At 38.1% G+C, this 27,295-nt stretch overlaps 2 protein-coding genes across 2 annotated transcripts; one reads left to right on the top strand and one right to left on the bottom strand.

The window, feature by feature from the left end:
- Positions 1 to 2,514: 2,514 nt before the first annotated feature.
- Positions 2,515 to 16,273, bottom strand: ERMARD (ER membrane associated RNA degradation). The gene is made up of 15 exons (XM_010207988.2): positions 16,190 to 16,273; positions 15,590 to 15,679; positions 14,367 to 14,464; positions 13,698 to 13,834; positions 12,380 to 12,494; positions 11,704 to 11,806; positions 11,262 to 11,291; positions 10,010 to 10,078; positions 8,997 to 9,167; positions 8,022 to 8,105; positions 7,357 to 7,436; positions 6,217 to 6,345; positions 4,583 to 4,792; positions 3,544 to 3,657; positions 2,515 to 2,920 (listed from the first exon to the last, which is right to left on the bottom strand). The coding sequence occupies exons 1-15, from the start codon at positions 16,226 to 16,228 to the stop codon at positions 2,761 to 2,763; spliced, it is 1,629 nt and encodes a 542-aa protein (XP_010206290.2). The 5' UTR covers positions 16,229 to 16,273; the 3' UTR covers positions 2,515 to 2,760.
- Positions 16,274 to 19,668: 3,395 nt separating this feature from the next.
- DYNLT2 (dynein light chain Tctex-type 2) lies at positions 19,669 to 26,585 on the top strand. Its single transcript, XM_061989620.1, has 4 exons — positions 19,669 to 19,773; positions 24,012 to 24,206; positions 25,038 to 25,196; positions 26,475 to 26,585. Exons 1-4 carry the CDS (start codon positions 19,669 to 19,671, stop codon positions 26,583 to 26,585), a joined length of 570 nt encoding a protein of 189 aa, XP_061845604.1.
- Positions 26,586 to 27,295: the final 710 nt, after the last annotated feature.

Raw genomic sequence — 27,295 nt, 5'->3', positions numbered from 1 at the left:
GTTAGGCATACCTAACATTAAGTTGGTATGCTTGAAACATCAAGAAGCATCAGAAACAAATCTGGAGATATTTTTAATTAATATATGCACTCAGAGACTTATAAATTGATTACCTGAACTCTGAAGAACTGGTTGAAGAATCATCACTCCCTCATCAGCATTATTCAGGTAAATAAAACATTCCAACCACCTTCCTCAGAGGATGCTGCATATTCCACATTTCCATCCATATCTGTAGAGGTTCATTGAGTGAACACTAGCTCCAGGAAAAAGCAGACCTCAGGGAGCATGGCCAACAGTTAAAACAATCACAAGTAATATTTGGATGAAATACCACACTTGCAAGAAAACATTCTTCAGTACAATTCTAAATATTTGAAATATCAAGAAAGATGTTAAAAAGTTTGAAAAAAGACTGAACAACTACCTGAATGCCTAATGGATGACCATGCAGTTTTGGATAGCAGAGCTCCAGAACTATTTCCCTTTAGGAAAACAGAAATCAGAACACTTGCATTTAAATGTCACGCATCTTATCAGCATTATCCAGTGAGTATTCATGAGTGTCTTTGGTTATTCCAAGCTGCTTTTGCTCTCAGGAATACCAATTGTTCAGAGTCAAGATTCTTTGTAATATCTTAAAATTCAAAAGTGACTCCAGATGGCAAAGACGAATAACTGGAGTGGAGAAGTCATTTCAAGTAACCAATAAAGGACAAAGCCCGTATCTTTACCATGTCTCTTGCCATTTCTTCTTCAATGTGTGTTGCAGAATATACATTTACTTAGCAGCTCTATTCTATTAGTCTTTTAACAGCTGGAAGGAACCATAAGCCCTGCATGCAGCTCTACTGGCAAATGACAGCATTAAGTTAGAATAAATTGAATTGTCCCAGTCTGTTCCAGATTTGTTTAACAACAGATTGTAGCAGCATTCCCACCAGAGAGCTTCAGAAGTAGGGGAAAAAAATGGAAAACAATCTTTGACCAAAATGCCAGAAGTCCATCATGTTTCTCACTGCAAATTTAAAGCAGCAAATCATATCTATGGCACTAACTAGCAAAGGAGAAACTGTCATTGTGCTCTATCTTAGACAAAAGTAGATGAAGAGAATAACATGCAAGATCATTTTAGTGAAGTTTAAACACAGGAACAAAAGGAAAACTTACATTGTTGAAAATATACATCTATGGTCTATAAGGTGCTTTTTAGTACGTGAACATACTTTCAAAAGGAGAAAGTGTATCAACCGTTTATGTACTTTTTAACCACAATTCTGTTTTAATTTCCTTACCTCTTTCCTGCAAAAATATGTAAACTTTATTTTTTTTGCCTTACATTTAGAACTCATCCCCTTACAATACTTAGCACCATCAAGGCAAGTGTCATCACAGATGTCCCTACCAAGCTATACTTGAGAAAAGTCAAGAATAAACCTTGAAAAAATATCATTAGGATTTGCCAACTCAGGTGTTAAAAAAAAATGAAGATTCAGACTGTGGCTCGTGTACTGTTTTTGATTAACTACTCTCTCTTCCTAGTTTTAATTGTTTTTAGCTAGTTCAGACTTCTTCACATATTTTCACTCCCAAGTAACAAAATTCCCTGTAAAGTTACATAGTTAAATTTCAAACACACACTATATATTGCAAGAGTAGCATAAAGGAAGCAACATGATCTGAATTTACATCTATCCCCAACACTGAATAAATCACAGAATCACAGAATGTTAAGGGTTGGAAGGGACCTCAAAAATGTAGTCCAAACCCCCTGCCAGAGCAAGACCACCTAAATCAAACTAGTAGTTCTCTCACTGTGATTTCCAGTCAAGAAACGTTGCAGAGAGGCTTATTAAAATGTGACTCAAATCTGCAATCCCTTGTAGAGTCAAACATTCTCCAGATATTACCCTCTGGTTTTACTCTCCACAGGAGAAAGCAAATGGATAGAGATTGGTCATCCTGCAAATCTGTTCAACTGATGCATTCCTTTGAAATTCTACATGTTGTGGATGAGAAAGGGTGAGAATTTATTTTGAAAAAACAAATTCTTCAAATGATAACTTTTAGAACCACAGTAAATATATGTCTGTGAGCATGAGCACGTGAGTGTTCACATTTAATCTGCATGAAGTTCACTCACTAGCTCACTAGATATGTATTGGGAATGAACAGATGAAGTTAAACAAAAGAAATCCATTTTGTGCAAAAGTGATTTCATCCTGCCTCCCTTAAATCCTGATATATAAACAACTGGTTGCTATGTTATCAGCTCTACCTCACTACAAGTTCCAACTGTTTTGAACTACTAACAACCACAGCTGCTAACAAGAACTACTTTATGCTAAATGTTTATCATTTTCTCAGCTGTTGATCATAATGTCTGACATTATTTCCAGTATATTATGAAGCACTTTATGGATTTAAAATTTTCCAGGGCTTTTATTCACATTCTATTCTTGGATATTTTCAGTATAATTAAAAAAAAGAAAAAAAAAAATCACACACGCACACTCACATACACACACACAAAATCAAGCTACAAAGAAGATAATATATTTAAAGTACAACTTGCATCATCCTAATTTAGCTCACAGTAAATCTTTTTCACTGGATTTGGCAAACAGTCCATTCTTCAGAAGCTTGATCAAAATTTGACAATGACTGATGAAGTTTGTCTATGAATTAGACTTGTCAAATTTAAGGACTCCAGAACTCTTCAGATATAAAAATGTCCAAATAATCTTAAACTCTTTTAATTTATGTAGCTAGCTGCATCAACATTAGCTTTCTGTCACTGATTTTCCTTATATTTATCAAAGTCTTTTTTGTAAGCTCCACGGTTTCATCCCACTTGTTTTTCTCAGGGCTTGTATATGTCACCAAGTTCTCAGTATATTGCAAGATTGACTTCAAAAACCTACAAGAAATAAAACCAAAGAATAAAAATTCATTAAAGGATTTTAAAAGAAAAAAAGGAAATAAAGAAAAATATCTCAATGTCTGATTTAAAACAGCTAATATCTCTAAATTTCCAAATCTCCCTCAGGATGATCAATATATTAAGGTATCTTCTATTTCTGGGAGAGAATCACTACCTCAGTGATGATTTTCAGACCTGCAACTAAACAATGCCATAGAAAGAATGTGTTGATAGAACATGTGACAATTTTCCCCAAATGGCTTCTTTTGCTTTCTCAATGAAATGTTTCACAAGACCTACAATATCCAATCAGCTCTTAACTAACACACAAAGAGTAACATTTCCAACATATTAACTACAGCTTTTATGCATTAGCAATTTTTGAGTGTGTGACCATTCTCTATTTATATTAAATAGTCTAAGAAAAATTGAAAATGTGAATAACTGGACCATAGATTTTCAACTAAGTTATTTTAGTCTTTGAGTTAATTTAGTGGGTAAGATGATCTAAAGAAAGATGACAATGTACTAAAAGTCATGCTGTTCCTTTTGATTTTTCTCTCTGCAGGACTTATATTACAGATCAAAAACCAATGTGGAAGTAAATCTTACATACTCACTTTAAATACTGCTGATAATCAAAAGGATTCTTCTTACAAACCAAATGAACATTGATTAGTTCCAGAGTAATCAATACTAAGATGAGCCGCAACACTGGAGACAAAAATCTGATGCTAGAAATATGCAAAAATATTTTAAAATAAGCAAACTGATCCAAAATTAAATAGAAATCACTAACATAAAAAAAATCCTTCAGACTTCTGCATCCATCCCAAATAGCTGGATATTGCACAGAAGGCAGGGAAGGTTAAGATTCAGCAAAAAGCAGAGCAAAGATAAAAATTGTTTATGAAGACTATAAATTACAAAACCTCAAAAAGAGGAAAAAACACATAAACACATATAATTAAGATTTCAAAGGAAATCTCACCAGTGCCCATTACTCAACAGACAATAAAGTGAAGTTCAACTGCATTGCAAATATGTTTCATCCGTTGTCAGCTTCAGCTAGATTTTTTTTTAACATGGTTAACGTTTTTAGGAACATTACATGGCCAAGAATACAATATTTACAGTTTTCCCATTTCTTAAAGTAGTCTCCTAAATTTGTGGAAAACACCTCTGAATAGGAATTAAATTAATGGAATATTTATTAAACAATCTCTCTCCAATCTATGAAGATGCTGACTCAAACATAATGACAAAAAGCAGCAGAACTGAAGGAGGTGGAATCTTGACATGAATTTAACCTATTACATTCAGCTAAAACTTGAATAGCATTTCTATGCTTAAACAGGAAAAGATAGCAGCTAAAGAATACAAACATTTAAATACTTTCATTTGAAAGCTTATAATTTACAGTGAAGTAATCTAGCAATGCTAAAAATGCTCATTGAATTATTCTCCAGTTTGAGATTTTTCTGTGATTCAATATTGCTACATAATAGAAATCTGAGTTGACACTTAACTCTGAAACAGTCAACAAGGACATATAAACACTGTGGACTTCAAAGACAAACCACTGAAAACTAGCAACAGCAGCATGTAGCCACTCTCTCATAAACCTAATCACAAAACGAAGGAAAACCATCAGCCAACCTGTTCAGCATTCGCAGGTAATTATGCCTCTGGCGAGAACGCAGAGTCTTGTTCATCCACTGTTTGAACCTCAGCTCAGTGCTGGTAATAACTTGGTCGGACACTTGATGGCACTGCGTGCTTACTTTACGGAGGATCACCAGTACTTCCAGAACAGGTCGGGGAGAATAAAGTGTGCAAATACGGGTCTCACAAAGTCCTATCAACAGCCTCGAATAGAAGAAGGAATTGTTAATGTCAATCTTTTGTTAGCTGGATTTCACGTGAGATACATTTCATATTTGGTGTGCTTTGATTTTTAACTTTTTCACTCAGCAAAACTGGAAACAGATTGCTCTTACCTGAAATAAAGCCAGGGTTTATGTAGTTGGGGTAGTGATTGTGCTCTCTATCACTTCATTGAATATAAATGCTAAACTGCTGGTGATGAATGTGTTTCCCATTTCAGATCAAAGCAATACAACCACTATAAACAGAACTCCCTGGCTGAAATGATAAACTGAACACATCAAATCACAGCAGAGTTGTGGTCAAAGCCTCTCATCATAATAAAACTCACTCAAAAAAAGGGGTATTAAGCAGCACTCCCACTAGTGTGTGGTCTTTCTTCTGGGAACAAAAAGCAGATTTAACATTTCATAAAAGGCAGGTGGTGAGGCCACTGTTTTAATCAACAGCACACCAGATTATGTTTTGTTAAAGCATCCAACTATCATTCTACTGTCAAATTCTAATCAACTTAATGTGTCACATATGACTTTAAGAAACATTTCTATAGGAATAAAGTGTTTAATCTCCCTCATGCTCAATATACCTCTGAGACACCAAAACATTCATGACTAAAATGCAGAGAATTCTACAAAATGGCTTAACACTTCAGTAATTAGGCTTCTCTTTCACAAGTGAGAGAAGTGCAGACTGGTGGGTAGGGAAAAATGCACACATGCTACATAGGTAAAGCAACAGGTAAAATCCTCTTTGCACTATCCTGTCCATGTCTAAAGGGTTTGAGTAGGAGAGTTTTGTTCCAACATGTTCATTCAGTTATGAGACTCTTGAAATTGTTATAAGAGTGTCAATTAAAAGTTAAATTGTTTTGATCATTATGCCAAGTCAGATATAATTGGAACTAACACACCTCCAAAACTGAACAGAAATACAAGATACCTTCCATTTCAAGATCTTAATATTGAAGCACATAAGAACAGAGTTATATAGAGACATATTACCATTGTAAATGAAAAGCAGAGCTGAGACACCAGGCACATTAAAATGAATTTCTGATGCAGTTTTAGCACACAAAAGAGATTAAAACCAACTCAGTCTAGTCAGTACATTAAATATGTAAAACATTTTGTTTCCCAAGCCTGATAGAAAAATGTGGGGTTTTTCCTGCTAATTTCTAAGTAAAATCTCTACTGTCCCAAATCTGCAAAGTCTTATCTTCATTTTGAAGATGATGCTCAGCTGCATTCTTAAAATTTTTATATTAAATCAGCAGCAACATTAGAAAAGTGCATGCAATATTTCAAGCATTTTTCTGCAGAGGGAAACGAGTAACTTAGGTTTGCAAGTTCTTGTGTCGGGCTACATGTAGAAGCCAACAGCAGGAACTGGGAGGACACCAAACTTACCTCTCTGTTAGGACACTATTGATTGGATCATCTGAACAATAACAATTCTGTGGCATATATTGCTGCAGCTGAGATATAATTTCAGATGTCATCAAAATCAAAGTACTAGCACCAATATTTCCTTCCAACCTTCAAAACAGAAGAAACAAATAAGATTTGAGATGATAAAACTGTAGCACTTACTTCTTAAATAGCATAGATCAAGATGCAGATTTTTTGGCTAGCAGCACATTCAATGTCCACTCTCTTTGATCTTACAGTTCTTTCCATTCCACCTTGTAAGTATAATTTTCGTTCTTCAACTAAAGCTTTCTTAGTTTTTTTTAGCTTCAACTGTTTTCTGAACCCCTTGTTATTCTCCAGTTATCAAAATTCGGCAGCATATCATGTATGTGCTAGAGGTATTGAATTTTCACCTCTCAGCTCTAAGCAAGTACAGTTTCCTTCAGTGATATTATTAATGATTTCATTCTTTTCAAATAACATAAGAATATTACATCCTTTTCTTAAGTAGTATCTCATGTAAAGTCTTCAACTGATTTGGTTACCAAGCCTCTTTCAGAATAAACAGTTATCTCCTCTTTTACACATGGTGAGCCATCATCTTTTGTGATGGACTCACAACTCTGAGGAGTAGCTTCATTCCTGTGCGGGTGAGGGAGCCTTGGCACAGGCTGCCCAGAGATGGTCTGGTCTCCTTCTCTGGAGGTTTCCAAACTTGCCTGGATGCGTTTCTGTGTGACTTGATGGAGGGGAACCTGCTTTAGTAGGGGGTTGGACTGGATGATTTCTAGAGGTCCCTTCCAACCCTTAACATTCTGTGATTCTGTGACTCAAATTCTAGCTTAATTTCCTAACAGCCCCTTCAACATTTCTTCCAAAATAGAATATGGAGCCACTAACACTTTCACATGTTTGAGACATCGCCTCATTTCCCTCAAGTTAAGACACTGATTATAGTTTTTATAGTACCTGTACTGACGTATATAGCACAGATTAAAAAAGAACAAAGGGGTCTTCTCACAAGCCCTAGGGTGTGTATCATCTTCCTAGTAATGTGTTTGAAGAGATATTTCACCATTTGAAACCCCATTCTTTATAACTACTTTGTGAACTATCTTTTTAACAGCATATACGTACCCTTTAATCATTTCAACGTGTTCCTCAGGCACTGTTGGCAATTCAGGCCATAAGTGAATGCTCTTCATACATTCCAGCACCTCAAAAATGTACCATGAAACATGCTATGTAAAGTGTAGCCTTGACAGACAGCATAACACATTTTACTTTTCACTGTGAGGGTGAGGGAGCCCTGGCACAGGCTGCCCAGGGAGGTTGTGGAGTCTCCTTCCTCAGAGGTCTTCAAGACCCACCTGGACATGTTCCGATGCGACTTGATCTAGGTGGACCTGCTCCTGCAGGGGGGTTGGACTAAATGATCTCTAAAGGTCCCTTCCAGCCCCTACCATTCTATGATGCTATGATACTTTTCTTTGCAGCTATTTTAGAAAAAACTGCAACAGGTTGTAAGTTACCTGTTGATTAGTCAGAGTTGTGTACACTAACATCAATTGTTAAAGTTTATGTTAGGGCAAAAAGTCTTGCTGTATACTTTCATGCTAAAACATCATCTGAATAAACTAGTTTACTGTTCTTTCTTCTATTTTTTTCAATATAAAAAAGTAACTAACATGGCTTGTGACACATGGCTTGACATAGCCAATAGACATAGACAATAATTAGATCAACTTTAAGGACACGTTAATTTTAAGGACTGAAACGTTTTCAGAGTTGGAAGTACCTACCTTTTTTTTGAGACGGGAAATTGGATGAAATCGAGAACGGTAGCAACTTGCACAGTTCATCAGTGGTTTTATGACCATGTGTTCCTGATTTACAAAATCATAGATCATACACAACAGGTTTTTTTAAACTGTTGTAATCACATGCAGACCTAGACTTATCCTTAATTTTATGCAAGCCACCTAAAGTACTGAAGTCAGTAAAAATCTCCAAATATCTGAGGGCTGAAAGTGGTAATCAGCACAGTGAGTGTTTAAAGCTTAACTCATCTGACACATTTTAACTACAAAATCTGACAGGAGCTGACAAAGAAGCAAACCAATATCCTCTTAATGCAGCAGCATGCAAATGTCTTGAGAAACTAACTGTAACTAATAAATGGAAGTCTAACCTCAGAGGTTGTATGCTGTATGATATTGAAAGTAATCCCAAATATTAACAGGAAATTGGAGGGAGCAGGTATAATGATTACTAATGTTGAACAACATGTATTGCTACACAAAAAGTGTTCACATACTCACAGCATAGAACATGGATACAAATCACACCTCCACTAGTGAGACACCATTTTTCATAGTGTCTCAGAGAAAGAAAACCTCAAATACTACATACTTCAGTGGCTGAGCTACAGCTGTTCTATAAACATTTCAGGTGATTCAGATAAATGGGTTAGGTTTTGATACAATTTAACAAACAAAATTAAGTAGCATCACAATAATTTATGGATGAACCATTTGAGTAAGTAGTGGTTAAGCAAACAAATTAAGGTACAGTAATAAAGGGTAACTTTCTGTATTTATTTCACAGAAAAACTAGAAAAAAACCCATATTTTAATTTTTTTTTACTTGGAGGAATATTTCATTTCCACAAAAAGCTATTATCAAGAAAGATTCAGTCAAAAGACTCTCTAAAACCAGTTTTGGCATCCAAAACAATGGTGAAAAAAATCTTCTGAGCATGTAATATTGATCCTTACCTTAAAAGCAAACATATCTTCCTCTGAGAATCTGCAGAGAAGAGTAATTGCAAATGCAACTATCTGATTAGCTACTTCTCTGGGAAATACTTCCAGATTTATCTCTCCATGGCTTAAACGATCTCTTATACGTGGACCCTCTTGGTGGTTCAAGAAATCCCAAAGAAATTCCTGTGAAAACATACACCAAGTGTATGGAATTGTATTCAATGTGTATTCACACAGAATAGAATACACTGAGCATACAGAATCTCTCTGAAAGACAAGTCTATGATCATGTCTGTATGAAAGGGGCATTTTTTTAGATGGTCAGAAAAATCAATGCAAACTATGCTTATAGCATAAAAATGTCAACTCATTCATCTTGGTAGCTTCTGAGGAAGTTCAAAACTAACATACATGCTATTTCATGAGAGATAACAACAGGTTACCTTCAGCTTTGTATCCAGAGTACTCTATAGCCTCCACTGCCTCTGACAATAAACTCAGGTTTCCCTTACAGTCTCAAATGGCTTCTGAATTCAACATCCCCTAGTTTAACATGTTCACTATTTGTTTGGGTGGCAAGATGCAGTACATGCTCTGGTAGGTTTGCAGCTACGTTTTCACGCTGTCTGCTCAGGTACTGTAAGATGTATCCCAGAAACAATGAAAACTAAGTTTTCATTTTCCCTGTACAAGGCAACAGTTTTTCTTCTGCTCTATTCAGATGATATTCAGAAGCCTAAAGATAAATATCTCGGACACTTGTATATCTCAGAAATAAAGATAGTTTGATACTCTAACCCAATATAGCTTATCAGGTACAACTTTGTATCCCTCAAAATTTAAAAAGGGTAACCAGCTTCTGGTTCTAAGCTGTTGGAGATAAGCTATGTGAAACAAATTACTATTAGGCATGATCATAAATAGATGTCTAAATTAAAACAAACAATCCAAAACAACAGACACAAACAAAACAAACAATAAGAAATTAAAGACTGAACAAACCACAAGACTTTCAAAACACTTGCCATGGCAGGTTCCTCAAGAACTGCAGGAAGCTGGTTGACTTCCTCATTTTGCAAATGCCTTGCTAGCATCTGGAAAAAATGTAATTTGAACAGAAACAGCCAAAGAAAAGACATCAACTAAAGTAAACGGTTTCCCCAATTATAAGCAATTACTTCCACCACTCAAGAATCAAGTTGCCCAATTGTTACTGACAAAAAATTTGAGATAATTCAAGAGACGTGTAAAGTTGAGGATTTCTGCTTGAAATGTTTATTTGTATTTATTTTTCATAACTGAACCTAGGAAAAATGAAAGAATACTTGCTTACGTGACATGAAGAATTTCCAGATAAAAAATACTTCATAGAATCATAGAATGGTAGGGGTTGGAAGGGACCTTTAGAGATCATCTAGTCCAAGTCCCCTGCAAAAGCAGGTTCACCTAGATCAGGTCGCATAGGAACATGTCCAGGTGGGTCTTGAAGGAGACCCACAAGGAAGGAGATTCCACAACCCCTCTGGGCAGCCTGTACCAGGGCTCCCTCACCTGAACAGTGAAATAGATTTTTCTTATATTTAAGTGGAACTTTTTGTGTTCCAGCTTCATCCCATTACCCCTTGTCCTGTTGCAGGCTACTATAGAAAAAAGGGATGTCCCAACCTCCTGACATCCACCATTTAGATATTTGTAAATGTTAATAAGATCTCCCCTCAGTCTCCTCCCAACTAAACAGCCCCAGTTTCCACAGCCTTTCCTCATATGAAAGATGTTCCAGTCCCCTGATCATCTTGGTGGCCCTGAGCTGGACTTTCTCCAGCACCTCCCTGTCCCTGAACTGGACACAGGACTCCAGATGAGGCCTCACCAGGACAGAGTAGAACGGGAGCAGAACCTCCCTTGACCTGCTGGCCACACTCTTCTTGATGCATCCCAGGATGCCACTGGCCTTCTTGGCCACAAGGGCACATTGCTGGCTAATGATTAGTTTATTATCAATCAAGATTCCCAGGTGTCTCTCTGCAGAGCTGCTCTTCAGCAGTTCGACCCCCAGCAAAGCCTGTTCATTAGAATTTGCATTATTTTTTAAAATTTTTAGAGAGATTCCAAATTTAGAAGATGATGGACAGTAAACATTTTATTTGGAAAAAAATTAGAAGTAATGTCATCTCCATGACAAGACAGTACTTTCTGGCCTCTAGTAACAAGAAACATGCATATGCTTAAATGCTGCCATTGACATGTATTGTAAAAAAATATAAAACTCACACATACCTCATCAAAAGTGGTATAGAGAGCAGATGGCTAGAACGAAAGACAATTAGTATTATTTGATTTTCATATTAAGCCCATTAGCTAGGTATGTATATCAAACTTAAGTTTATTCATTCACGAGAGGTGCATGAATAGCAAAAAAACCCAAACCTCATTACAAATCATTGTGCCAAGTTTCTGAAAATAAGTATAACATGATCTACTTTCCACCCTAAACTAGTGCTTCTAAACACTAACGTTCAAGGACTTTTTCAGACCTCTTTTACAGGCATTTTTACAGAAAGAGGCACTCATGAAACTCTGCATTATAAATAATGTTCCACAACTGATGAGACACGTTTTTGGGAACATTTGTAAATGTTTAGACATTATGCTTCTAGAATAATTATCTTGCAAATTTTTTTATCACTAAATCATAGTTGACTTTAGACAGAAGTTTTACCTCAGCTGTTAGCAATCGATTTGGACATTTATTTGTTGTAGTGAAGAGTAATCTAAGCCCAACTTCCAGCTGAGGAAGTAAGAGAATCGCACAGTCAGCATACCTGAAAAACAACAGAGATTCCCAAAGGGGTTTTCCTTCCTTATAAATACAATCCAAATGGAAATTAGAGCCATCTTAGCATTACACTCTCAGGCCAAACCACCCAGAGCAAAATTCTTTTGTAATGCCCTTTGTAAATATTATAAATGACTACTTGTGCCCAACAGAAGCTGAATATCAAATTCAAACCAGCTTGGGGATGAGAAAAATTTGCAAAAAAAGTGGTGCATGGGAGAGGAAAATAAAACAATGTACTTTTTTTAAAACTCAAAATTATAAGATCTAAAGGTTTGTTTCCACTTGCTTTGTAAAATTCTCCTTTTTGGCTACATCTTCAATAGTTTTTTCAAGGTTTTAAAATATGGCTTTTAATTCTAGCTGGCACGAAATAAAGTAGTAAGTCCACAAATCTTCTGGGAGGCCACTATAACAATGCATATAACATGCAGTATGTTGTTAAGCAACAGACTTAGCCAAAAGCTTTAGGATCTACAAGTGCTGCTATTATTAGATGAATATAGAATATATTATTTTTATATTTCAGTGAAAAAAATAATTAAAAAAAAATTGTTACCTGCTTTGCTTGAAAGCTGATAAAGCTGCCATCCAAAATGGTAGCATTGTTTTTAATACAAAACTGGACAGTTTTACTAGCTCTTCAGCTATGGAAAGCGTTTCATCATTAAGATCTGCAAGTTAGGAAAACAACATGGATATACTAGATACAATCTGTGGTTTACTAATTCATTCTTGATGTTTCACTGAAAAGATAAGATTATTTCAGCATTTTTAACAGGACACTTAAATGTTATTCAATTTAACTATATAAGTACAACAGTATTTAAGATAAAATTGAGTTTGTAAGTTTGCATTCTTAATGCTAATATAAAACTACAGAATAAAACCAGTTAAAAAATCATACATGCTTTTTACTGAGACTAAAAGACTACATAGCAACTGGACTCAGCTCTTTTTGAGTTGTTCTCCACCTACTTCAAATGCTTGAAAAGTGTAGTATATATGTTAATCATTTTAATTAAGAATCAGTACAGTACTGTGAACATTTGGATATGAGCACATTGTTCCTCCTTTATCAATTTTCTGTGCTGACATTTCACATAAAATATGGACTTTACACTTTGATGCTACCACATAACGAAACTCACTCAAAATGGCAAATGCAATTTCATTGCAGTAGGTGTTTCTTTAAACAAATCAACAGCTATAGTATTTATGATTGGAATGCTATCAGCTTGACTTGGTTCCCAAAAGTCCTGTCTCAGTTTTGTGACCGGATGTCCCACAAAAAAGTTTACACAAACTGATCATGACCACTACTGACACCAAGATTTCCCATATGAGGTTGTTGCTTTAAAAACAGTAGGAATAAAACAAATAAGGTCTATAGCCAGGGAGATGAGAAGATTTTAATCTGATACTCCAGGTCCTTCCCTGAGAAAAGCGTCAGCGTAGTAAACATGTGTCACCATCCTTTATTTCAACACTATCTTTCCTGTAAGATGCTGGGACCCTTGCAGCTCGAGCCCACTGATTCTGGAAAAAAATAGCTTTTTTAAAGGCAAATTAGATGACTGTTATATGAAATGAACTCTCACTGTTAAAAAAATGGAACATACAGTTGAAGTCTTTTAGAAACAGTTACATGTTTCAATGTATCACAATTATTTTAGAAAGCGGTATTTTTTTATTCAATAGTCAGTGGAACAGCCTACTGTCCTACAGGCATGACTGACTCATCTAATGACAGTGTATGCAGGTATCTTAAGATTCTTAGAACCGTGGAAAAATGCATTCTTTTCAACAGCTCTTTTGGACAATGAAACAACAACAAATACAGCACAATAAAAACTTAGTAGCGGTTAAATACTTGCCTGGAAATACATTAAGCTCCTCTAAGCTCATGAAGATCACATAAGGCCGATGTACTAAAACGCATTTACTTTGCAGAAGATGTGTCTGTAATAACTGACCCAATCCAGCAGTTAAAAAAAGCAGCATAGCACAATATCTAGAGAGAATATCATAATATATTAGAAAAGCTTACACAACTAAATCTTATTCAAAGAATCAACATTTGTAGGTTGGGGACAAAAGCTTTTCTTTTCTCTTTTAAAGAATATTCAAAACCTATGACCCTTTTCTCTTTTGAGTAGGGGCGCTTAATGACATTCACAAGCATGAAGAAAAAGCATCACTGCATTATACATTGACTGCTGTTGCTCCTCCTACTACCCCTTTCCTCTGCCTTTTGTTCTAAGTTATTCCTGATTGCTCAGACAGACAAGGAACTGGCTTTAAAAAAAAAGCCCTTAAGGTTTCTTGCTGGTCCTAAAACTGAATAGCTTTATAATGGCTGAAGTGTTCTGTAGAAATTCCTTTCCAAAAGAAGCAGCAGCAAGGAAAAACTGTAAGGATTCTGCAGAGGCCTTTGGATCATTTTCTTATTTTCTATTAGTTTTCTTCAGTAAGTTTTACTAGTAGTTTTTCAAGCATTCTCAAGCCTGACTGGTAAGAAAACAAGATTCTTCTTGGCAACTTACTTGGCAGGAATTTCTTCTGGGGATGCAAACCCATGCCACAAAACATTACGAAGATTCAGACCATATGGAGATCCAATGAATACTCTCAGTAAATTCATCTAATTAATAAACAAAGTGATTACTGTGTGAGGAAATCTATTATTTATTACCTTGTACATTTCCCTGGCAGAAAATTTCAGAAGTTACTGAGATACTACAATGTGTACAGTCAGGAAGACTGGCCACATCCTGTCACAGTAATAGCAACTCATTATTTACTGAAAATAATAATCATTCCTGGAAAGTAAATCTTTCATCTTACTTGTACATTATATAGAATATGACATAGGAAGAACAAAAGTAGTTATGAGACATTCCAAATGGTTACGATAGGCAAACAAATGAGACCAAGTTTAGCTCTTACTTCTTTTAGTATATATCCACCATAATTTAATATAAATTAACATATAATATAGAACTTGCATTCCAAGCTGTACTCTCAGGTCACTATCAAATAAAAAGAGAAACTTTGGTTTTATTTTTTTAACTGTAAAAATTGAATTACTTTGCATGCTATCAAAATTCAAGAAATAATATTTTTAATATTACTAGACTGCCTAACAATACAAGCTTCTGCAGTTCACATCCAATATTTTGTCATAGCAATGACTTTACATTAGTAAAAGTATGAGAATGCCCAACTACTCTGTTTGCACAAGACTGAATATGTCATTGGCATTTTGGTTTTATTATTTTTTCCACAGAGGGATGAACAAATTAGCTTCCTCTATTTTGAAAAATTCTAGTGTGGTAAATGTTATGAAACATCTTAATACAGTGGTGTTGAAGAGGAACACAGTTTATCAGAAGAAGCCAGAACAGGATGCATTTTTACAAGCAGTGTAACTCAGAAAGAAGGAGACAACTCTGCAACTTGCTCATCCCCTTGACAGCTAAATGTGAGATTTTGTATATGATTTTTCATGTAGAAAAACAAACAAGAACTTACAAGCTTTGCTTTTAAAAATATTTCCATTTACAATATTCACGATTTTTGTCTTCTGTCCCTCAGGCTGTAACATGTACAAAACTAAACTTATTTCGATATACTACAGAATTTACAAACTTTTCTTCAGTACAAGAAAAGGCTATGCTTGGAAGCCTGCCATTTGGCAAGAAGGAATCAGTATTTATAAGTTATAACAGATCAGTATTTATAATTTATTCCAAAACTATGCACTTACTACAGCTTGTCCAAAGACAACTGCAAGCTGCTCAGAAGCAAGCAAGTCTCTTAGAAGGAAAGGGCAATCTTTACCAATCAGTAAATACACCTATTAAAAGAAAGCAAAATGGGTAACATAAGTAATTCAGTAATTCTGAGAACAGAGCTCTGAAGAAAGAAGTTACCTAGCAGCTCATTTCCAGCTGCACGCTCCTGCCTGTCCTCACAGAAGTTACTGCATCATTATATGTTCTGTGGAAGGTATGCTGTTCCCTGTTTCAGTTAAATAAATCTAGGTAACAAAAACCCACTATCTGTACACTGATTAAGCAAACTTTGCTCTTTTTAAATGAAATTAATCAGTAATAGTTAATCAGTAATGTGTACTCACTCACACAAGCAACTCCACCAGCACAGGTGAAGAAACCCCAGATGATGTTTCCATTAGCACAACTGGATCCAGAAAACAACATCTGTCCAACTCAAAATGCAGCTGGGCTATTAGTGTACTACTACACTACAGAGTAATCCCACTCTTTCAACATGCAATTAAATCCAAGAGGTCATTCCCATCTTATAAAACCAAATCTGCAATAGGCCCCCCCATGCTGGCACTTACATCACCCAAGGCTCGTTCCAAGCATGATGTTAGTTTCATTAAGCCAAGAGCAACTTCCGTAGTTTGTATATATTGTAGAACATCAAATACTTCAAGAAATAACTGTGTGATGGGGGAGAGGAAGAATGCTGTGTCACATATTCAGAAGAAAAAAGTCAAATTGCCTAAAGCATAGACAAACCTAAATATTCCTCCGTGACTGTTGGTATGCAAATGTAGAAAGAAAAACATACCAAAGAGAAAAAATTTAGATTCTTGGAAAGAAATTGTCTAGAACATTTCTTGTATTTTTAGTTGAAATGCAACTACTGCCTTAAATCTACTAAAAAAAAAATCAATAATAACTTCACATTGTAAAACTTGGTATTAAGCACAGATTATTAGAAAAACAAAATCCTATCATTTTAGGTTTGAACGGGCCCAAAGCACCTCATGTTCTCTTTGTGGTAACTTACAGAATTCAAATTAAAAAGTCAGGAAAACTAGAGGCCAGCTACATGTCAGAGAATGACACTTAGTTACAAATTCTAAGTATTTTGGTTCATTGATCTCTTTTATGTGTTGTTACATTAAACTTCCACAAAGGGTTCATGTGCCAAAATACAAATTGTCAACAGACATTTCCATACCTCTGTGCAGTTTGTCCAGTGGAACCATAATGCATACTGAGTTACAAATTGTTCCTTGGTCAGGGATTTGAAGTGCAAATGAACAGATTCACATACAGGTCCTAATGCTCGTATGCTTTTGATATAATCCATACTTTGATCTTTAATTGAAAAACAGAAGGTGATTGAATTTTCCCAAAGGTTCAATATTTTAAAACTCATAAGGAGTAAAATCTGCTATAGCTTGTGTACATTTTCAGCACAAATTTTATCTAGACTATTTCAGCACAACTAATACACTACAATTTACAGTCCAAAAGACCACACAGATAAGATACAAAGAAGAAAATGTGCAGTGTGAAACCAGATAAGATCAAGTATCTTCTCCATATTAAAAAAAAAAAAACAAAACAAGAACGCTTTAAACCAAATTTAATGAAAGAAAATCTGGAAAATATGGAAGAAGATTGTTATGTTCTGTTGAACTTGGAAGAATATACTCAAATACATATATTACACATAATCAAGCTGGAAACTAGTGCAGGCTCAGAGGAATCAGTCAAGTTGCACCACTTACACTCTTTAAAGAACACAGATGGATGTGCTGGTACCTTACAGCATGGTATCACTGCTCCTCTTTGGTGGGACAGTTTTATAGAATAACACTTGATCTAGGTGAAACTGCTTCTGCAGGTGGGTTGGACTAGATGATCACTAAAGGTCCCTTCCAACCCTACCATTCTATGATTTACTGAAATATAGTGCTTGAAGAAGAAACATATAATTTCTATCTTCTCTAGAAATTAATAACAGAGCTTGCATGATGCAACTCAGCAAATTAAGATTCAATGAGTTCATCGGGGCACAAATACTTTGTTTTGGTTAAAAACCAAATATAAACTGTTCTATATACAGAAGAGAAAACCAAACTACTTCAGTACAAGCTAAAGTTGGGGAAACAAAACCAGAAGCAACAGTAGGAATACTGAGGACCTCGGAGTCTTTTAAATTTACTGCAGAAAAGATATAAAGAACATAGAAGAATGCGGTTACAAGGTAGGAGAGAAGCAGAACCGAGCCACATACAAGCACCTCAATCTGAGAACCAAGATGAATGAGGACACAAGGAGCAACTACTTACACAGCATAGATTACGTGAACCTTAGGAGCTGGCAATAACCAAATACCAAATGTGGCTGAAAAATTTAAAGCTCCTTTTACATATGAACTGTATGTACTCCCGTCTGCAGCAAAGCTAATGCTGTACTGTATATAAAATGTTACAAGTAAGCTAGAATTACTATGACCCGTACTGAGATTCTGCATCAGTCTTAAATGTATGACAATTACAGCAGGTAAATACCAACCTGATTCAAGGTAGCATACGTGCTCTGTGAGAGTCTGCCAACAGACTTCACCATTTTCAGATAAAATATGATTAATATTATAAGTGTCTTTCTTCTCAAATCCAAGTTTGCAAATCACATAATGCACAGGTGGAGAAAGAAAAGTAGCGATTGAGCCTGACAACGCCATCTAGAACATATTCAAAAAAACGGTCCTTGCGTTAAGGAAGTCCATGAGAGAAAATTATTATCATTAAAGCATATCCATAAGACAGCAATACAGCACTGCAAACAAGTTGTTCAGGTTTGCAATGCAACTTTCATCTATACATACGATGAAGGGAACTCTCTGAGCAAGATCATCTTGAGGAAAACTGAGGGGAAGAATTGTGTGTTTGTATAATGCCTTACCTACCAAACTGATGCCAAGACGGATTGAAACAAAAGATCCCAGCTGTTCTGGCTAACCTCTGAACTTGCAGGGAAACAGATACTACTTCAAGTAAAACCAAGAGCTTCAGTGCTTATGAACAGCAAAATCATGGTAGGGGGAAGGGAAAACACATAAATTCTGTGTGAATGGTAGAACTATCTAAGCATAAATGTTATTTGAACATCAGACTAATAAGAAAGATGGGCTGCTTCAGAAGCATTCATTTAAATTAAAGAATTTGCAGAGACAGAACTGCTCTGCTAAGAAGGAGGAAAAGGCTTCTGATTTAGTAAAACAAAGTCACACTTCATTAAGCAAATTAAAAAGACAGATATTGTTTGAAAATGAAGTATGACAACAAACAGAAAGATTCCATTAAAAACATTTTTCTTTTCTCCTTTTTAATCAGGTGGTGGAATTGACCTTCACAGCACATAATTCCTGGATTCGTGGCTTCAAGAGGAGACTACATATTGATAGGTCAAAGAGCAAGCATTACAGTTCCTACAGGAGCTGTAGGTGGCATCAGGAGTATCCTGTGTGCTCTGGGGGAAAACAAAAAGTAATAAACGCAAAACGTTCATGAAACACATGATTCAGTCCTTCACCTTATTTTGAGGCCCTCCCGTTTCACTGTCAGAGACGGCAGGCCAGAGCAACACTGCAGCGAATAGCCTTTATTGTCTTAAAGCAGACCCAAGCAAGTATGAGACCGTGACCCGGGCTTCCACTGCTGACAGCGCCGCTGCCCCAGCCCTAGCCCTGTCGCAGCACCGGCAGTTCCTCGGGGCCACGGGTAGCCGCGCAACCCCCGCCCCAAACCCTCGCTCCCCGCCCTGCCATGGCGACCCGCTTCCGTTACCTCCGCTAGCGCTGGGCCCGCCCGCGCGCGCTGCGTCACGACGCCGTCCTGGCGGGCGCCGCACGCCTGCCTCGCGCGGGAAGAGCCCCGTGCCCCGAACCGCCGAGCGTGAAGCCGCCATCGATCTCCCCGCCGCCGGCAGCGACAGACGAGAGGGCCTGCGCCTGCCCACCCGCCAGCCTGTCTGTCTACCCTGCCATCGGGGAAAGCGGCGCTGAGTGCTCCAAGCCATGGAGAAGCGCTTCAAGGTGCAGAAGCCCGCCGCCACGGAGAAAGGAAAGCGGCGCCAGAGCTTGATGGAGAAAGATAGTGTGAGCAGGTTCCTGGGCGGGACAGTGCGGAGGTGCTGATGTGGAAGGTGCTGTGGTGGAAGGCTGGAGGTGGCCACCGGTCCGTGGCGGGGGAAGAGGACAGGTGTAAGGCTGGAGTAACGGCCACGACCTGGCCTGAGGGAGCGCTGGGCTGGGGTCGCAGAGCTTCTGCAGGCTCAGGAAAGGAGGGAGGGATGGGAATTGGGTTCTTACAAAGTGTAGTATGTGGAAGAAGGTGGGGCTCCGCATACAATTAAAAGGTGAGGGTGAAGTCGTGAAAACTAGTCGGAAGTGATGTTTTTATCTGTTTTGCATCTGGTTTGAGATAACCTCAGAGTTGCAGAATGGTCAGAGTTGGAAGGGCTCTCCAGAGATCATCAAGTCCAGCCACCTGCTAAAGCAGGTTCCTCTCCATCAGGTCACACAGGAACATGACCAGGCGGGTTTGGAAACCTCCAGAGAAGGAGACTGTACACCCTCCCTGGGCAGTCTGTGCCAGGGCTCCCTCACTTGAACAGCAAAGTTTTTCCTTGTGTTTTAAGTGGAACTTTGTGAGTCCAGCTGATCCCCTTTCTGCTTGGTTAGGTGTCACATTTGCTTCCACCATACTGCAACTAATGTGCTGCCTTAGGCACTGGAAGGCTAAGTTGTTAAAGCATTGTGAAGGTAAAAAGAAGGCAAGGGAGATAAAAAGAACACAAGGGTGACCCTTCCTTTGGCAGTGCAGTCTTTCCAACTTGGGAGGCTACTGCAAGTTCCCTAAGTTAGGAGGTGTTCCATCATTTGAAAAAATGAACAAGAATTCTTTCTTTAGAACAACTATTGGCTGATAAAACAGACTGACATGCATATAACATTCAAATAGCAAGAGCTTTCGTCTTTCTGCATTACTGACTTCCACATGTGTGAGGTTAAGCCAATGTAGTAGAGTCCAATAACATTTAAGAGCAGGCTTTTGCATACATACATGCAAAGTCAGTTCTTAAATTCTTGAGGGATTCCTTCACAAAGGATGCAAATATTATGCAGAAATGTAATTGCGACATTGGGCTGGAAGTTGGAATCACAGTATTTATTAGCCATTTGTGTAGAGGTATCAATAAAGTTTTTGGCTCCTCCATTAGTAAATGGCTTCTTGCTTGTGTCGCTAATACTTGGACTTTCAACAGTACTGTTAGAAGTCATGTTGTGACTCATGCTGAAGCACGTTAGCAAAGGATTGCTGTTTGGATTGTGGCCTTTTTCACAGGTTCATTCTCCTGACATGGGTTGGGATGCTCATTTGAGCAGCTTAGCTGGCAGATATAAAGGGGTTTTCAGTCTGTTTGGAGCCCTGTGATGAGCAAGTAGGGACTATAGTCTTTCTAGATCTGAGTTTCAGTTAGGAAATAATGAATGTCCACAGCCTAAGTGCAAATGTGTTGAAGTTTTAGGGTAATATAAGTACCATTCAGAATTTGCATTGTTGGCATGGCATGAACAAACGCCTGGAGCCAGTTTGCACAAGGGCTGCCAACATGGCTGATTTTTAACAGAATTTACTTAAAGTAAGGAACCAGAAGAGACATGTAGGTACTGTTCATAGTATTGTCAGGACTAATGTGCAAGTGATTTCATAGAGAAGCAACTGCATTGCTTCCCTTATCCTCAAACTCCTTGTTGTGGTTTAACCACAGCATGCAACTGCTCACTCAATTCTCCTCTTCAAGTGGGCTAGGCAGGAGAACCAGGGGAAGAAAAGTAAAACTCAAGGGTTTGGATAAGAACAATGTAGTAACTAAAATGAAACATAACTACAATAGCAATGAAAATAATATTTTAAAAACCCCAAAACACTGAGAAAAGATAAGTGATGCACAATGCAATTGCTCACTGCCTGCTGATTCCCAGACCATCCCTGAGCAGCAATTGGCCCCTTACCACCAACTCCCCCAGTTTATGTACTATGCATGATGTCCTATGACATAGAATAACTCTTGCTAGTTCAGGTCAGCTGTCCTGGCCATGCTCCCTCAGAGCTTTCTATGCACCTCCCCACTTGGAAAAGCATGGGAAACTGAAAAATCCTTCACTTGGCGTAAGCACTGCTTAGCGCCAACTAAAACATCAATATGTTACCAACATTATTTTCAGACTAAATCTAAAGCACAGCACTGAAACAGCTACTAGGAAGAAAATTAACTCTATCCCAGCCAAAACCAGGACGCTCTTCTGGCTGAAAGATTTGTGAGCCCCTGAGTAGTACATCTTTTCAAATAACAGTCTAGTGAGAATTATATTATTGTTCTGGTTTAGCAAGGAGCAGCTTTTGGCTTAGTAACGGGGAGCAGGTTGCAGTGAAGACCCGGTAAAGAGTTTGCGGACTCTCCCCCGGCTCCTGGGTTCACACCCACCTCCGGCCCGGCTGGGCCAATCTGGCGCCTCTGCCAGCACTATTTAGGGGACGGGAATTCGGAATGTGAGTCAGGAGGTGTAAGAGGGATACAAGAAGGAGACGACCACGCGGACCCTTCAGCCAGAGAAGGAGGAAGGAAGGAGAAGCAGTAGACCGGAGACCCTTCTGCAAGCCGTGGCGAGAATACAAGCTGTGCCCCTGCAACCTATGGAGATCCCTGGCAGGACTGAGAGCCACCAGCAGCTCCATGTGAGTGAGCCCGGGCGGGCGAGGGACTGTGTGGGGAGACGGCCATGGCCCAGGCTGTGCTGGAGAGCCTGCAGGCCGCAGAGCAGCCCCACACGAGAGGCAGAGAGGAGCTGCTGCTTTTGGAATAAGTGCGCGTCGGAGCAGCCCGTGCAGGGCTGCCATGCGTGTGAGTTACCCCACGGACTTGCAGGGAGGACTGGTGTGGAGTTCACCCGTCCTGAGGAGGGACAAACGGCAGAAGCTATCGGGAACAGACTAACTGAAACCCCCACTGCCTGCCCCCCGAACCGTTCGGGGGGGGACAGGGTAAAAACCCCGGGATCAGGGCTCTGAGCCCGGGAAGAGGGGAGGTGTGGCAAGAAGGTGTTCTTAAAAAGGCTGGTTGGACTCTTCCTTGATGTATTACTCTGGGTTGTTTCATTTTGGTTATGTTTTGGGTTTTTGGGGGTATGTTTTAGTTGATGTTGCATTAAATTATTTTCTGTTTTCTTCCCCAAACCGAGTAGCCTGGTCTGTTTTGTCCCGAACCTTAAGCGGCAATTAAGCTCTCCCTGCCCTTGAGCAATTCTCAGCCTCTTCGGTACTCGAGGCTAATCGTGGTCTTTGTTTCCCTGATGGGCCTAAACCACGACAATTATCCACAAGTGTATGATTTTTTTCTATATATCTTAGTATAAGCTTTGTCATGTTATATCACCTTCGTGCTCTTTTCTGCTCTTCTGAGAACTGATGATTTTTCTCTCACATAAGTTCAAGCTGCAGTCAGGAAGCAGAGCAAGGGACAGAAGAGTCAGCAAAGCTTGAAAGAGGTTAGTTAGGAGGTGGCTGAATGGAAGATCACCATGTGCAGCATTTGTTATAATTTCACAGATTCCCTGTGTTTTTCAGTCTCTGTTTTGTTATTTTACAGTTCTGTTTTAAGCCAGCCATGGAGGACACCAGGCAACATCTTTTGTTGCTGCTTGCAATCAGAGGGACAAATTTTGTTATATGTGTTGAAGACAGTGATAGTACACAGGCTGGATGGAGAGAAAACCTGGACATTCAGCTTTCTGATGACAAATAAAAAGAAGCTGTACTGGTTTTTTTGAAGTTCCAAGCAAAATTACAAAGCTTGCAAATTGGAGGATGTCATTAGTACATAAGGCATTTCTTCAGTAGCTTCACAAGGAATGAGGACAAGTAAAATTATGTATTAAATGAACTGAACATATATTTTTTGGGTTGCGTAGGCTGTCTGAATGAAAAGCCTGAAGTTGTGGTTGTCTTGGACATATGTTCCTATCTGTGTGTTTTTTCTTGGAAAATGAAGTGTATTCAGAATGCTGGTACAACGTGTCTGTTTGAGTTTAAATGCAAACTTAGAATCATCATTTAGTTTGGATTTTGGTGGAAAATAAATTAAAATTGAGTGGAAATTAACCACTGTTCTCTCAGTCAAAGCAGTGGTGTCTAAACAACCAGAAGAGATACACATTTTCTAGCTTTCAGCTTTTTTCTATGACATATTGCTAGGTAGTTATTTTTTTTTCTTAACTGTACACCACAAAGTATTATTTATACTGTACACTGCTAAAATATTGACATCTGATGTTGACCTCTTTACTATTTCGCACAGACACAAGGAAAAAAGACACAATCAAATTACGAAGCTCCAACAGAAGAAGAGCATTTTAGTGATTCAATGAAAGCGAAGCAATTGGCATTCAAAGCTAACACGGCAAAGATAAGATATGCTAATACCTACAGACTGGAGCCACATAATAAACTTCGGGATTATTTAGTGAGAGACAAAGCTCAAGCAATACTCACGGTAAAGTATTTTTTTTTAAATGAGTTGTCTAATTTTATTGCAAAATCTATTTGCTTGTCCTGCAAAGATTATAGTTATGGATCAGTGTAAGTTGCATAAACTAAACATGTGCATAAATTTGGCACACTTCAAGTTTTGGCACAGAAATATAATGTGAATGTGCTCTGTTCAGCAAAGTGTAGAAGGCCCTTTGCAAGTTCACTACTGAGCATGCGCTGTTTGAGGTGGCACAGAAGCTTCCTAAACTCTTACCCATATCTAAAACAAATTGACCTATAGCACAGTTCCAAGTACCCTAATCTGCAAAATCTCCAGTTCTTTAAAGATCCTGACCTTGAATTTGTGGAATTCTACTCCTTCAATTACTTCTACTAATATCACTTGTCATGCACAAAATATACTTGGATGTCCTTGACAATCTGACTGCCACATATAAAAATTAAAGAAAAATGGAGGATATACTATGTAGATGTTAGTGGTACCTTCAATAGTTACAACCAACTCTTGTTATTCTGCCATTGGGAAGATATGCCTCAGGTATTTGGAACAGGTATTTGTAGCACTATTTTCCAGTGAACAGAACCAAAGTGATGGAGAAGAATACACTCATGTTTGTTAAACAGAGATTGTAAAAAATTCCCTATTCCAAAGTACAGATAAAACATTTTGGAGTAAAAATAGTGCGGTGTTTACTGTATGAGAGGATCACCTATTTTGGCTATTCTACTCATTATTTTTTCTAATGTTCTTGTAATGAAAATAACTGTAAAAGTCCTTTTGCAAAAGACTACAAGATGAAAACCAAGATCTTTCCAAATTGTTTTTTGATAGAATAAACTTCAACAAGCCAAATATGATGGAGTTTCTAGTCCCTCCTTGTGTGCTTCAGTCTCGGAAGAAATATTACAGGCTGTGAAGGAACTGGACTTTGACCGCTATAAGTATGTGGTGTCAGTACTAATTGTGGAAAAGGCAGATCAGGCAATGAATGTGAGCAAACAAATTACTTATAATATGTTTTGGAAATTTAAGATAATTTTTAGAACTCTGGGTGATCTCCAAGGAGATCATCTGCATTCAGCAGCTTAAATAGTTTGTGGTAGGCTTGAAGGCTTTAGGTTCTTCATGTAGTAGTATGCCAGGTGACAATTTAGGGTACTGCTGTGATTCTACCTAACCCTGTGAAGGGTGTTTTCTTTTTAAAGGTCAGTAACAGTGGTAAGCAGCCCACGCTGCTCTTCCCTATCAACCAGCTATTTCCACTGTGTGATCTGCCAGTACAGTGGCATGACCGCAGTGATTTAATTTTATTTTCTTTTTCCAATGTACTTTGATCTCCACTTGGGTCATGCCATTCAACACAAAATGCTGTGCAGTTATAGCATGGGGTGACATGGAAAGGAATGGAGTGCAAGGAGCAGGATGGAAATTGTTTCATAAGTAGCTGTCACCAAACAGATGCTTCTGGGATTTCAGATTAACATTAGTGATCTGAACTTATCACATCCAAACCAGAAGTATTCTAGACTTTCCTGTGTTGTATATAGATGTAGACATATTGCAAGCGCCCATTGGCATTCAGAAAGCTTTTAGGTATCTTCCAGAACATCAAAGAGCACTTAAGAGTGTTCATCATCAGCTCTTAAAAGCTGATGAAACCGTACCTGGTTTTAGTGGTTTAAATGAAAGAGTGTTTGAGGGATGGTCAGTTTCAATAACAAAGCCAGTCTGTGAGTAAGCCAAACATTGCCCCTGAAAAGCTGTGCTTTGACTGAGGGAGTAGCTGCAGATTAAAACATTATTGAAAAGGTTCAAGTTAACTTTTTTTTTTCCTAGGCAATATGTTTATTTCAGCAGTCAGTTCACACATTGGGGCTTTGTAAACTTTTATCAAAAACTCTGAGATCCCAATAAATGGTCTCAAGTAGACTGGAGTAAGCTGGAGGTGGAGAAGTGGGGGATGTGACTTCTAAAACTGTCTACTCAGGCTGTTTTTGAAGGGGTGCTGTTACAGTATCTAAAGTTAAAACAAATAAACTAAAGATTTGAGGTTTTGGGTGTAGAGATCAGGATGGGAGCTTTACTGTGAGGGAAGAACATGTATGTCTAACAGGACTTGTTAGACTGTGATTTTGCCGGTGTTGCTATTTGTAACTCTCTTAATGTAATATCAGCATTTATGTAATGCTTTGGGCTTTTTTACAAAAACAAAACAGAAAAACTGCTAGGTATAGAATCACAAATAGCTTTGTTTTTTCTTTCCTTTAGGTTGCCAGCAGATGGGTCTGGGATGTTCAAAGAGACACATGGGTTTCAGCTAAATGTGAAACTGAAACATTTATTGCGCTGGCTTTGGTAATGGCTTGTTATTATGAGTAATACTCTGAGCCACACGTGGGTTTGTGCATCACAGTACTTGGCATGTTTGAACATCTTCTGTTGGCACATTGAAATTGACATATAGCTGAGGTAATTTTGCTCATTTTTCTCTGTTTAAAAAAAAAAACCAAAAAAAACCAAACCCAACCCCCCCAAAAAGCCCTGCTTTTGAAATGTGTATGGTTGAGTACATATGGGCTTCATCTGTTGTAGCATTCTGCTGTGGAAGTTGAAGCAGCTGGTGTAAGGCCAAACTTTGCAAAATTTTGAGCATTGCTTGTCAGTTGCATGCCTGGAGTTGTTAATGAATGTTTGCAATAAACTGCAGGTATCGGTATTCTTGAAAAGTCTTAAAAGGCTCTTCCTAAGAAAGAGCAGGGTTCTGGTTTTATTATTTTTTTCCTTAGTTGTGTCTTTGGTAAGATGCTGGTTTGTGTGTACACAGGCCCAGGACAGAAGCCCTGTTTCACATGCTTAGCTACTTATGCAGATTTCCAACAGTTGGCCTTGAATAAGGTGTGAGTTCTGTCACTAGCTTCCCTGGACCTTGAACTCGCATTAAATATCAACTTCTTTCAGGTTGGTGGCTAAGTACTGAATTGGGTGAGTGACTGTTTTGGTCAGGTGGCCTCTGATGGCAATGTCCAGAGGAGACCATTGATAACTGGTCCATCATTGGCAAGGACACCAATGATTGTATGTTGAAACAT

This window comes from Colius striatus, chromosome 2 (assembly GCF_028858725.1).
Source record: "Colius striatus isolate bColStr4 chromosome 2, bColStr4.1.hap1, whole genome shotgun sequence".
NCBI lineage: Eukaryota > Metazoa > Chordata > Aves > Coliiformes > Coliidae > Colius > Colius striatus.
The sequence above is the reverse complement of the archived record's forward strand: the minus strand, read 5'-3'. Positions and strand labels throughout refer to the sequence as shown.

Coding starts and splice junctions, on each gene's coding strand:
- ERMARD (XM_010207988.2), bottom strand. CDS start 16,228: ATGAAACTAACATCATGCTTGGAACGAGCCTTGGGTGAT. Junction 15,680..16,189: donor TGGAACGAGCCTTGGGTGAT/GTAAGTGCCAGC, acceptor TTCTTTTAATAG/GTGTATTTACTGATTGGTAA. Junction 11,807..12,379: donor TCAGCTTTCAAGCAAAGCAG/GTAACAATTTTT, acceptor GTTGTTTTTCAG/GTATGCTGACTGTGCGATTC.
- DYNLT2 (XM_061989620.1), top strand. CDS start 19,669: ATGGAGAAGCGCTTCAAGGTGCAGAAGCCCGCCGCCACGGAGAAAGGA. Junction 19,774..24,011: donor GCAGGTTCCTGGGCGGGACA/GTGCGGAGGTGC, acceptor TATTTCGCACAG/ACACAAGGAAAAAAGACACA. Junction 24,207..25,037: donor AAGCTCAAGCAATACTCACG/GTAAAGTATTTT, acceptor GTTTTTTGATAG/AATAAACTTCAACAAGCCAA.